Below are 14,020 nucleotides of genomic sequence, written 5' to 3' on the forward strand. Positions count from 1 at the left end.
CCGTATACAATGGGACTATGACATCTTGTGATTTTGATGTGATGCCCCTGTTGATACAGCTCAAAATGACATTTGCCTTTTTTACCGCTGCATCACACTGCCTGCTCATGTTTAGTTTACAATCCACAAGTACCCCAAGGTCTCATTCACACACAGTGTTACCTAGAAGCGTATCCCCCATCCAGTAGGCATGCTTTTCATTTTTCTGACCCAGATGCAGAACTTTACACTTATCTTTATTAAATTGCATCTTGTTCTCATTTGCCCATTTTTCCATTGTGTTCAGATCTCATTGAACTCTGTCTCTATCTTCCGGAGTATTTGCCAGTCCTCCCAATTTGGTGTCATCTGCAAACTTGATGAGTAGTTTCTCCACCCCCTCATCTAGATCATTAATAAATATGTTAAAAAGTACCGGACCGAGCACCGAGCCCTGAGGTACCCCGCTACTCACCTCTCTCCAGTCTGATGAAACACCATTGACAACAACTCTTTGAGTGCGGTTCTCTAACCAATTCCCTATCCACTTAACTATCTGAAAATCCAGATTGCAGTCCGTCAACTTATCCATCAGAACATCATGGGGAACCTTGTCAAAAGCTTTACTAAAATCCAAGTAAATGACATCAACCGAATTTCCCCGATCCAGCAAACCTGTTACTTGGTCAAAAAAGGAAACCAGGTTGGTCTGGCAGGACCTGTTGGAGACAAATCCATGCTGACTTCCTTGGATCACCAAATTGTCCTCCAGATGTTTGCAGATCGCTCCCTTTAATATCTGCTCCATTATCTTCCCCACAACAGAGGTCAGACTCACTGGTCTGTAGTTTCCCGGGTCATCCTTCCTCCCTTTTTTGAAGATCGGAATAACGTTTGCTCTCTTCTAGTCCTCCGGGACATCTCCAGTCCTTAAAGAGGTCCCGAAGATGATGGACAAGGGTTGTGCAAGTTGTCTGGAAAGTTCTTTGAGCACTCTCGGGTGCATTTCATCTGGCCCAGGGGATTTGAACTCATCCAGTGCAGCTAAATGCCTCTCGACAACCCCTCTATCCATGTTAACATGTTATCAATACATCTTTCCAGATTGGGGTGTTTTCTGGGATATTTTAATGTTTAGATGTTATAGAATCACTGGCCCCAACCAAAAGCTCCAACTTGCAAGCTCCGTGGAACTGAACCAACTCCATTAGGGCCCAGATCTTCCACAACTTTACCCAGAGGGGCAGTTTTAAATAAAATAAAACAAGTCTCCTCTGAGAGCTCATTCCACCAAGTGGGGGCCAGGACTGAAAACATCCTGTCCCGAGTCAGGTAGTAATCTAGCTTTGGGCATTACAGAAGGGCTACAGATTATAATGGATTTTTATATTGTTTTCTGTAGAATCCAATGTCAAGATGGAATCATCCTTAAAACAGGGAGAACCATACTATGGTGATGATGATGACAAATATAACCCCTTTAAAGAAGAGGAAAGTTCTGAATATGCAAACCCTTTTGATGACCCAGCTCCTGAACCTGAATCTCTAGCACCCATCAAGGACTTTCTTCCCCAGCCGGCAAAAAGGAAAAATATACGTCCTGTGGATATGAGCAAATACCTCTATGCTGACACAGCAAAAACAGACGATGAAGAATTAGATGAGTAAGTATATAACCTTTCTTTTTTGAAGCAACCTTTGGGCATTAGTGGGGAACTTCAAGCCTGGTTATTATGGTTCTATAAAGTGCAAGAGTGAGTTGTTTCAGTTGCAAAAAATTAATACATTTAATCTGGTAGCATAAAAGTTATTGCTTTTTACAATGTGGATCCAAATAATTGATTTTCATGCTGGAGAGTACACTTATAAGAAAGGGATGTGAAATGGGATAAAAGAGACGCATTTCTAAATTAGGAGCCGGGTGAGTCCATTCATTTCACTTGATTGGTGACAGATTTGGAATGCCACTTAGAAGTAAGGAGGGAGGCTAAAGAGCATTGAGGAGTTAAAATATAGGATTCAGGTGAAAGGGAAGAAAGTATAAATGGTGGAGAATATAGAATGGAAAGGATCAGAATGCAAAGTATATGGAAGTCTGTTTGCAGTACTGGAAGAAAAAGAGGAGACCTCGTTATTGCTCAGTGTAAGCAGTTAAACATCGTAAAACAGTCCAGTAAGGATGAGCACAAACGGATATTTGGCCCAAACTTGGGCCGATTCTGAGATCGCAAACTGATGTTTGAGGAAGACGCCTTCCCTGAACATTTCTCGGACTTGTGGTGAGTTCATTTTGACTGTGCATAGCCAGTCATTGAAACCAGATAGCTAAGCAGCACAGGATCTGCCAGTCAGCTGTTTGGCTTAAATGGCTGGTAGCCATTTAGCAACTTGTTTTCACTCACTCACGTTCCTTTGAAGAGGAAGGAAAGGCAAGGTGTTAAGTGGCTTCCAGCCATTTAAACCTACAGCTGACTGGCAGACTAGTTGCCAGACATTGCCAGTTGGTTTGGCTCTCCCCACACTTCAGAGGAGTGGGATGTGAAACGTCCCAGTTTAATGGCTGGCACCCCTTAGACCCCCTTTAAAGCAGATGGAAGTGAAACCAAAGTGTTAAATGGCCGGCAACGATGTCAACCCTTCCAATGTGGTCCCCTCCCCCTATCTCCCCATGGCATCTTGCCACAGCCAGGAGAAGGGGAGGACCGAACTCACCAGACCGGCTCAATTCAGGCGGGGCCCTTTGGTGTCCGTTCAGTTTCTTAAATGCAAATGCTTCTGACTTTCCTCCTGGGTAGCTGGGTGATTTGGCTCTGTGGTTCAGGAAAAGGAGAAGGATCCGTCCAGGTATGGGGGGGCTATTGCTGTGATATTGTAGTGAGGTGCGAGTTGGGATTCTTCTGGGGTAGGGGGCAGGGCAGAGTAATAATCCGCAGCCCCCATTCTCCTGAACACCAAACAACACCGCTTTTACTGCAGCATGAGAAGAGTAATACCTTATAGCAGTGGTCCCCAACCACTCGGCTGCGGCCCTGTGGCAGGCCGCAAAGGCCTCAGCACCGAGCCGCGGCTCCCTCTCCCCGCCCCCCCCCACCCGCAGTGAGAAACTTCCCAGGCCGCAAGCAAATCGGCTGCCAAAGCAGCCAATTAGCTTGTGGCCCGGCAAGCTTCTTTTTGCAGGGGGGAGAGGGAAGTGCAGCCGCCGGCACAAACATGCATGCGTGGCAGGTCCACGCATGCACGCTTGCGGCCACACATGGCGCAAATGCGCATGCGTGGAATTGCCCCACATGCGCGTTTGTGCATTGGCTGCCGCGCATGAGTGGTGCCCGGATCACCCTCCCCACACACCGGTCTGCAGCATGAAAAAGGTTGAGGACCACTGCCTTATAGGGACAATTTCTTCAAAAATTAAATTCCTTTTCTTCTCCAGATGCCACCTGACACTTTTTCTACCGTGGCCTGGAATCCTTTCTGGCCTAGTAAAAATAGACCCTTTAATCTGCCCCCCCCCTCCATATTTAGTTAGGAAAAGAGATACGACATATATAAGGCAAGGTTATGTATATACCTGATAGATTAATAGAATATATATCCCCAGTTTTTGGAATATCTTCACTGCTCTTAGTTTGCTGCCTTGGGACAACTGACCAATAAATCTCTAAACAGCTGGGAGCTCAAGTTAAAAAAGAAGGTCATCTGCTTCTCTTTGAACCTGCACAGCAGTTAGGGCCATCTTTTGAAGTCTTCCTCTGGGTGCCTCCCCCTTCAGGGATGAGGTGGGTGGCATCCAGAGACAGAGCGGTTTTTGTGGTGGCAAAATCCCCTGGTGCTGTCTTTTTTTTTTTTACCCGTATTTATCCATACTTTTGAGTATTTACGCATTCTTTCAACAAAAATTTAATTTAATGATGATATCATCCGTTAAGAGCCTCTTGTGGCGCAGAGTGGTAAGGCAGCAGACATGCAGTCTGAAGCTCTGCCCATGAGGCTGGGAGTTCGATTCCAGCAGCTGGCTCAAGGTCGACTCAGCCTTCCATCCTTCCGAGGTCGGTAAAATGAGTCACCAGCTTGCTGGGGGGTAAACGGTAATGCCTGGGGAAGGCACTGGCAAACCACCCCGTATTGAGTCTGCCATGAAAACGCTGGAGGGCGTCACCCCACGGGTCAGACATGACTCGGTGCTTGCACAGGGGATACCTTTACCTTTATCATCCGTTCAGTCATGTCTGACCCTCAGCGACTCTATAGGAAAGTTTCTGCTACGTGTCTCTGTCAGTGACCGCTTCTTTTAGTTGGTTCATGGTCATCCCTATATCGACTTTGATTGTGTCGAGCCAGCGGGTTCTTTGGCGACCGCGTTTCCTTTTGCCGCTGACCATGCTGAGCATTAATGATTTCTCCAACGAGTTTGATCGCATGATGTGTCCAAAGGAAGTGAGCTTTAGCCGTAATATCTTGCCTTCTAATTACATGGTTGGTTTGCTCCTCTCTAAGACTGTCTTGTTGGTAACTTTGGCTGTCAATGGGATTCGCAGCATTCGTCTCCAACACCCTAATTCGAAAGCATCTATTCTCCTCCTGTCTTCCTTCTTCAGGGTCCAGCTTTCGCATCCGTAGCTTGTTATGGGGAAGACAATGGCACTGACTAGCCGGCACTTTGTATTAAGGCTGATATCCTCACTCTTCCATATTCGGGTCATGCCTAACATTGCGTTCCGGCCCAGTGTTATTCGCTGTTTGATTTCATGGCTGCATCCACCACTTTGATTGATCATAGAGGCAAGAAAGATGAAATCATCAGTCTATTCAATGTTTTCATTGTCAATCGTGACTTTGGTGCTACTGCCAGTAGTTATGATCTTGGTCTTTTTGATATTTAGGTATAGTCCCATCTTTTCACTTTCTTCTTTTAGTCTTTTTATCAGGGCCTTCAGATTACGGTCCAATTCTGCAAGGAGCATTGTATCATCTGCATAGTAGAGATTATAGATGTTTCAACCTCCAATTTTGACTCCGATCATAGATTCTTCCAGATTAAGCTTCCGCATAATTACCTCTACATAAAGGTTAAAAAGAAAGGATGATAAGTACACCCTTGTCTCACTCCTTGGCTGACCTTAAACCAGTCAGTGTCCCCATAGATTGTTCATTCTGTGGCCTCCTGGTTGGTGTACAGTTAACTGATGAGGTGGGTTGAGTGGGATGACACTCCCAATTCATGTAAGGCATCCCATAGCTTCTTGTGATCAACAGTCAAACACTTTAGAATAATCAATAAAACATAGATAAATATTCATGTGTTTTTTCAAGAATCCAGCGCAAATTTGCAGTGTGGTCTCGGGTGTTGCAACCATGTTGAAAACCAGCCTGGACATCCAGTAGCTGAGCATCAGTGGTTGACTTGCGATGGCTCTTCAATAAGATTTTACTTGTATGGGAGATCAGGGCTATATCTCGATAGTTTGAGCAGATGCGAGCATCACCTTTCTTTAGTAATGGGATAAAAATGGACCTTTTCCAATCTATTGGCCTTGTGTCAGTTTCCCAGACTTTTTGGCATAATGCTGTGATTGCTGCTGGTGGAACAGCCCTGAGTAGTCCCACTGGAATGGTATCTATGTCAGGAGCCTAATTATTTGGGAGCTGTTTCAGGGCCCAGATCACTTCTTCTTCCAGTATAGGCGCTTTCAATTTGTGTTGGGCGTTTTTGGCTGGTGACACCTTGGTGTTTGCATATAATTCTTCTGCATATTGTCACCATCAATCCTTGATGTTGGCTTGGTCAGTCAAGTCTTTTCCATTCTTATCTTTAATGGTCACTTTACGGACGGTGAAGGTGCTCTGGACTTGTTTCACCTGAGCAAAGAGGCTTCTGGTGTGGCCTCTAGTACACTCCTCTTCCAATTACTTGTATCGTTGCTCCCAATATACTTTCTTGTCTTGTCTGGTAGCATGTTGAAAAATTGTATTTAGCCTTCTGAATTCATCTCTCTTGCCAGCAGCTTTTGCTGCTCTTCGTTTTTCAGCAATTTTGATGGTGTCGGATGTTAACCATTTGCATCTTCTTGTAAATGTTCTTGTATATGTTCTGAAGCAGCTTCTACAACATTAGACTGAAATTCTTGCCACAATTCCTCAGGTAGCTTCTCAGTCGTATCAAACAGTTCGAATTTGTTCTTCACTTCTATGGCATATGTTGGCGGAATCTTGGTGACATCAAACTTCTTTGGAGGTACATTTTTCTTGATGTTACGGAATCTGACTTTCAACTTGGCCACCAACAGTTCGTGATCAGAGCCACAATCTGCTCCAGGAAATGTTTTTACTGCTAGAACGGAGCTCCGCCATCTCTGACTGCAAAGGATAAAATCGATCTGATTATGGTGTATGCCATGTGGAGATGTTCACTTTAGCTCGCTGCAATGCCCTTCCCTCAGCTGTACTTGAAGGGATACAAGAAAATTCCCTATGGTGAAAGGAAGTGCCCCTGTGGCTCTGACCAAATAGAAACATTGGAACATATCCTTCTTCATGGTCAGTTTTATAATGACACTCGTCCCATATTTATCAGACCATGGTTACACCAGGACAATCTTATATCTCCCTGTTGCTCACAGAAACAAACTGTTCCATCACAAACCGTGTTGCCAGGTTTTGTGCTGCAGCCATGAAAAAGCAGCGGAAGTTGACTAAAACTTATCTGACCCTGAGAGCAATCAGAACAATCCTTAACACGCCCGCGGCGCCGCGGGCGCCGTGGACTAAATAATTCGCTAAGCCCTCAGGCGGAGGGCTTTGTCCGTGATGAGAAAGGGGCCTGATTGGACCCTTCCTCCTGACAGACCATCGGCCGGGCCAATTGGCCCGGCCGATTCCTAGCCTGCTGAAGGAAGCAACTGCGAGCTGTGCAGAGCGCGGCTCGCAGTTGCTTCCTTGAGGGCGGCCTGACGCGTCGGGAGGCGCAAAGCGCCTCCGACGCGTCAGGCCGCCGGCAAGGGAGCCCCCGGCCGCGCGGCTGCCGGGGGTTCCCTTTGCGGGCGCCTCTCGCCGCTTCAGCCCGCCCGCAAAGGGAACGCGGCTGCCGGGGGCTCCCTGCCCAACGGCCTGATGCTGCGAGAGGAGCGATGCGCCTCTCGCAGTGTCAGCCCCCTGACAAACAGAGCCCCGGCAGCCGCACTCCGCGTGAATGCCAGGGGCTCCGTGATCTAGCGCCCGCTGCATTTAGCTGCAGCGGGCTTGATTACTAGTTATCTATATTTCCATTTAGTTTTAATTTATATTTTGGCAGACTCATAGTTAAGTGTTTAACATAATGCTATCTTATGAGTAAAACCATGTTTTAGCCATATTATTTGTGTAACTGAAATTGTTTTGATTTTGCTGGTAATAAAGATATGTATGTATGTATACATGTGGAGATGAGCCTCTTGTGGCGTAGAGTGGTAAGACAGCAGACATGCAGTCTGAAGCTCTGCCCATGAGGCTGGGCGTTCGATCCCAGCAGACAGTTCAAGGTCGACTCAGCCATCCTTCTGAGGTCGGTGAAATGAGTACCCAGCTTGCTGGGGGGTAAACGGTAATGACTGGGGAAGGCACTGGCAAACCACCCCATATTGAGTCTGCCATGAAAACGCTGGAGGGCGTCACCCCAGGGGTCAGACATGACTCGGTGCTTGCACAGGGGATACCTTTACCTTTACCTTTATACATGTGGCGATGTACAGGTGTATAAACGGCATTTTCGGTTGTTCATAGAGGGTGTCAGTGATAGTCAATATGTTTTCTTGACAGAACTGGATAAGTCTGTCACCAGCTTCATTTCGCTCACCTAGTCCAAATCTACCGCAGATGCCCTGTTCTTGTTGATTTCCAACTTTGGCATTGCAATCGCCAATAATATATATCATGTCCTTTTGAGGCACCCGTTTCATTGTTTCATGCACTTTTAAATAGAAATCTTTGCTTTCATTTTCAGCAGCAGCCATGGTTGGTGCATACACTTGTACAACAGTTGTGCTCATTGGCATTCCCTGAATTCGGATGGACATAATTCGGTCATTTACTGCTGTGTAACTTTCCACTGCATGACCTGCCATCTTATCTGCAATAAAGGCCACACCATTTCTTCTGATACTGTCATGACCAGAAGAGTAGACTGTGAAGTCTTCGGATGGAAAGTGGCCATTGTCTGTCCAGTGTAGTTCACTGACGCTGAGCAGACTGATGTTGAGTCGTGCCATTTCTGATTTCACAATATCCAATTTTGCTTGTGACATTCCACATACATTCCAAGTTGCAATCTTTCTGGTTTTCTTTTGGGTTAGGCCTCTGTGTTCTCTACATCAGCAGCTAAGTATCCCGGAGGGTTTCTCCCAGCCGCATCATGGTAGAGAGCTTTCACCCTTCCCCAGTGGCTTGTTCGGTAGTTCGTTGCCTGGGGTCCCACCACACAGTTCAATAGTTGACATACTTTCCATAGAATTTTCTTGGTAAAAAAGACGGAGTGTGTTGCTCCCCATTGGCCGCTTGCCCAAGCCTCGCTTGGCCTGGCTGGGGAGTCGCCGCACAGACAGAGAATGCTGCCTGCCTGGTGAGTCCTCCAGCCGCCTTCTCCTCCCACTAGGGAAAGGAGCAGGGATGCCCCGTCGAAGATGCGGCGTCCCTACTCCTTTCCCGCCCCGGGTCCCTTCCTCATGAGCCTTCTGCCGGGCCCAGCCGCGAAGGAGCGCTTGGCCTCGGCAGAAGCCTCTGCCGCCATCAATTTTGGCCTTCTGCCTGGCACAGGCGCTCCCTCGCGGCCGCAAAGGAGCGCCTGGGCCTGGCAGAAGCCTCGGCCCCCCGCCGCCGTCCATCTCGGGCCACCGCTGCTTCTGAAACATTATTTGAGAAACCCCGGAAGTGGTGCAATCGTGCAAAATATGGTTGGGAAGCATAGCTGTGTACATGCCCACCCAGGGCCTATCTTTTTCCCACCCCCTCCTGGCCCATCATTGTCATGCCCCCGCTGCAACCTCCCGTCTCCGAGGAGTTGCCACAGCAACCAGGGCCTGCTGCTGAGCCAGCTGTTATAGATCACCCAGCTTTGTCAGAAGAGAGAGGGGGTTCTGAATGTGCAGCAGGGGAAAATAGCACAAGTCAGCCAGGCTCTTCCCAAGAGGCATCTTTGGAGCAGCCGGAAATGTACTTGAGGCAGGACAGTTCGCCTGAAAGACGCAGAGGGCGCAGAAAAGTGGTTGTTTGCTGAACGCCGAAGGAGCCAAAGACTAGAGGCATGCTGTCAGAGCAGATGGGCCCCAGCTGGGATAGCTCTTGGGGAGGATGTGTGAGTCCTCCCCCAGGTGCAACCAATTAGCTGGGCTGCTTTAAGGCAAGACAGAAGCGGCTCCCCGGCGTGGGTGCAATCTATGCAGAAACCCTCCTGTCCAGCTTGGATTCCTTGTCTCTGTGAACTCCTGTGACTTCTGGCAAACGGCTTTTGAACTATGTACTTGGTAATTGGATTGGATTTGGTGACTACATGTTTCTCTGGACTCTGACCTTGGCTTTCCCTCGACTACTGTTTGCCTCGCGCCTAACTCTGCTTGCTTTGACTCGGACTGGACTTTGACCTGACTCTGGTGTGGACTTCTGCTGGGCTCTGCAGCCCAGGCATCTTCCGCCCAGTTGCTACTGGGTGCGGCTAGATTGGGCAGCATAATAATTGACCATATTGGTATGGGTGAACAGGTTATGTTCATATCAACCAATAAATGTTTAACAAATTTTAAAAATATAAAAAAATTAATTGACTCCCACCTATATTGGAAACCCTTCCTGTGCCATCAAGAAACTCCAGGGTTTCACGAAATCCTAGTTGAGAAAGCCTGCTGTAGGGAATCTTTAAAAGAAAAAAGTTAAAAGCTGTATTCCTAGGCCATGAATAATTTCTCAAGCTTTTTGTCATCAGTTGTTTGGAAGTGATTTATAGTTGATATTGGCCATTGAGTTGGCCTTTCGTTGTTTGTTTGTTTCCTTGTAAATAATAGGTCTATTGCAACATTGATGGGTGCTTATATTCATGAAGGTGGTTAAATAGTCTTAACGAAATTCTCTGTCTCCCAAATGCTTAAGATAAGATTCCCCGACCTTGTGGAATCCTGGGCACTTTGGGAATTTCCAGAACAGGCAGTGGGAGCTGGGTCTAATCACAGATTGTTACTCCAAGCCAAACATCCTCCTATCATGATCGCTTCTGTTTCCATATGAAGACCCAAAGAGGTTGTCTTTCTGGCTTTTCTGAACCACCTCCTACTCCCCTGAAGTGGAGGAAAACCAGGACTTGCTCTTTGCTTTAGAGAAGCAAGAAGGCACCAAGAAACATTAATTAATTAATTCATTCATTCATTCACACCCTGCCTCTCCCGGCAGGCTCCAGGTCACACACAATCTGTATCAAGACTCAGTCAAGAACCAGAAGGTTATAGAGGATCAGAGCAACAGACTCTAATCTGGAGAACTAAGTTTCATACCCTGCTCCACAGGAAGCCTACTGGGTGACCTTGGGTCACTCACAGTTCTCTCAGAATTCTCTCCACCACGTACCTCACAAGGAAAGGAAGGGAAGGCGGTTGTAGGAGAATAGGAGATGGTTCTTTGTACTCCATTTTTTACTACCCAAGGGAGTCTCATAGCGGATTCCAAATACCTACCCTTCCTCTCCCCACAACAGACAACCTGTGAGGTGGGTGGGGCTGAGAGAGCTCTGAGAGAACTGGGACTGGCTCAAGGACACCCAGCTAGCTGCATGTGGATGAGGAGTGGGCAATCTAACTCCATTCTCCAGATTAGACACCGCTGCTCTCTTAACCATTAAACCAAGATGATTATAAGCCAATTTCATAGGGTAGAGACAAGTGATGGGGATGATGATTTTCGAGTTAATATCCTGTACAGCCTTTAATATAAAAACTTGGAACTCAAGTAGGCTGCTTGTTTTGTGGCCAGGGTAAAAAGTGATGGCACAATAATTAGAACAGTTTAGGATAGGTCTAGCATTTGCAGGATTATGGCTTTCCTTAGTTGCTGTTCTTACATGCTATCAAGTATGTGGTTTTACACTGAGTAACTGTATTGGTTATGTAAAAATGCTATGCAGATGACGTAGTCTGTGTTGTAACAAATCCCATTACTTCGATTCCAGTACTATTTGATCTATTAAATGTCTTCGGTCGACATGCGGGATATAAGATCAATAGGTCTAAGCCAAAAATATTTTTACAAGGAATGACGGAAGATGAAAAAGGCGTTATCAAACAATTATCTAGATGTGAAACCAATCCTAAATGGATCAAATATTTGGGAATATATCTAGATAAAGACTTGGTAGACTTGGTGAAAAACAATCATGAAAGAATATGGAAAATAATTCAAAGCTATTTGGAAAGGTGGACCAAGATGAAGATCTCCTGATCAGCTAGTATGGCAATAATAAAAATGAACATACTTCCAAAACTTAATTTCCTATTTCAAGCTCTACCCATAGCGTTGGGGGATAAACAGCTAAACAAATGGCAATCAGAATTACATAACTTTGTCTGGGCGAATAAAAAACACAGAGTAGTGGCTAAAATATGGCAAGATGCTAAGACAAGAGGAGGCCTAGCCCTTCCAAATGTAAAGTTATAAGCACATGCAGCAACACTGACAATGTTGGCAGATTGGATGATTGATCCAATGAATAAAGATCTAACATTAGATAAAGAAAATTTTGGGACCAGATTGCATGAAATTCTTTGGCCATCAACAATCCAAAAGGCCAGTGAGAAGTCAAAGAAAAACTTGTGGAATCAAGGGGCTATTAAAATATGGAAAAGATATAAAGAAAGACCGTCCCTTACGCCCTCTAAGTTAAAATCGCCGGTGGAGGCATATTTGACCTCTTCTCAAGAAGCCAGGATTACATGTTTAAAATATCAGGATATCATATCTAAGACAAAAAAAAAAAAGAAAGATCTGCAAACACTAAAGCGAGAAGGAATCTCAATAAAATGGTTAGAATATAACCAATTAAAATCCAGATTCAAAACAGATTTTGAAACGCAGGATAACATAAAAATGGACCACACAGAATTTGAGGAAATAATTCTGTAACAGAAATTTCATCTACAAGGCCACATATATAAGATACTGCTAAAATATGAAACTGAAACGGAAGTGTTCAAAAATTGCACAATTAAATGGATCACGGTAGATACCTGGGAGAATATATGGAAAAATGTGAATAAATTAACAAGAAGCCAGATCATAAAGGAGAACTGGTACAAGATGTACTACTGCTGGTATATGACTCCCAAGGCGTTTGCCAAAATGAATAAAGAAAACAGCAATAAATGTTGGAAATGCAGGAAAAAAATAGGGTCATTTTTTCATTTATGGTGGAGATGTCCATAAACAGATTCTGGAAGAAAATCCATCTGGAATTGGAGAAGATGCTAGTATTCTGAGATATGAAATGCCATTAATTGAATTTATATACAGTTATCTATACTAATAATAATAAATATTAAATTAAAAAAATAAATAAAGATTAAAAAAAATTCTTCCAACTCCATTTATTCCATTCTCTTCCAACTACACCAAGAGACAAACACTGGTGCATCCCTTCCTGCCCACACACTCACAATTAACCTAAGTTTATAGAATCAGCATTTCTGTCAGATGAATATCTTGCTGCTGCTTTAAAACTTCCAAAGAAGAAGAATTCACCACCTCCAAAAGAAACCTCTTCCACTGAGGAACTGCTCTAACTGTCAAGAACTTCTTCCGGATGTTTAGCTGAAAATTCTTTTTATTTCAACTCATTGGTTCTGGGCCACCCCACTGGAGCAACAGAAAACAACTCTGCTCTATCTTCTATATGATAGCCCTTCAAGTAGTTGAATATGGTTATCATATCACCTCTTAGTCATCTTCTCTCCAGGCTAAACAGACCAAACTCTCTCAGCCTTTCCTCATACGACTTGGTCTCCAAACCCCTTACCATCTACATAGCCCTCCTCTGGACATGCTACAGTGTCTCTACATCTTTCTTCAGTTGTGATGCTGAAAACTAAACACAGTAATCCAAGTGAGTGGAATAAAGTGATCTGGACACTGTAATTCTTTTAGTACAGCCCAAACACCTGTTTGCCTTTTGAGCTACCAAGTCACACTGCAGACTCATGTTTAGTGTCTGGTCTACTAGACCCCCAGATCCTTTTTCACACATACTACTGCCAAGTCTCGCCCATCCTGTAGTGATACATATGATTTTCCCTACCTAAATGAAGAACTTTACATTTATCACTATGGAAATTCATTTTATTCATTTTAGCCCAGTTTTCTAGCCTGTCAAGATGATTTTGTATCCTGATTCTGTCTTCTGCTGTGTTAGGGTTACCCCTCCCAGTATAGTGTCATCTGTAAATTTACTAAGTACCCCCTCTGTTCAAAGGTTGACTCAGCCTTCCATCCTTCCAAGGTCGGTAAAATGAGGACCCAGCTTGCTTGCTGGGGGGTAAACGGTCATGACTGGGGAAGGCACTGGCAAACCACCCCGTAATGAGTCTGCCATGAAAACGCTGGAGGGCGTCACCCCAAGGGTCAGACATGACCCGGTGCTTGCGCAGGGGAGACCTTTACCTTTACTCCCTCTGTTCATTGTCCCAAATTGTTTGTGAATGTGTTGAACAACACAGGCCCAGGGAGAGGCAGTCTACTCGTCACTCTTCTACAAGAAGATGACAAACCATCGACAAGCACCCTTTACGTGCAATCTGTCAACCAATTCTCAATCCACCAAAAGAGTAATAGGATCCATATCTCATTTTACCAACTTGTCAATACGAATATCATGTAGAAGCTTATCAAAAGCCAAGGTAAACTATATCCACAGCATTCACTTGATCTAGCAAGGTAGTAACTTTCTCAAAAAAACAGATAAGGTTAGTCTGACAGAACTTGTTTTTGAGAAAGCCATGCTAACTGTTAGTAATTACAGCCATCCGCTCTAGCTGCTCAGGGG

At 45.1% G+C, this 14,020-nt stretch overlaps 1 protein-coding gene across 7 annotated transcripts in view; it reads left to right on the plus strand.

Moving 5' to 3' along the window:
- EHBP1 (EH domain binding protein 1) overlaps positions 1 to 14,020 on the plus strand; it is a 383,927-nt gene that overhangs the window by 166,922 nt on the left and 202,985 nt on the right. For all 7 annotated transcript variants that reach the window (XM_077315418.1, XM_077315449.1, XM_077315434.1 and 4 more), the window contains one exon: positions 1,382 to 1,643. In XM_077315418.1, the coding sequence (XP_077171533.1) occupies positions 1,382 to 1,643 (262 nt within the window). The remainder of the gene's footprint in view (positions 1 to 1,381; positions 1,644 to 14,020) is intronic.

Source organism: Paroedura picta, chromosome 1, assembly GCF_049243985.1.
Source record: "Paroedura picta isolate Pp20150507F chromosome 1, Ppicta_v3.0, whole genome shotgun sequence".
NCBI classification, from domain to species: domain Eukaryota; kingdom Metazoa; phylum Chordata; class Lepidosauria; order Squamata; family Gekkonidae; genus Paroedura; species Paroedura picta.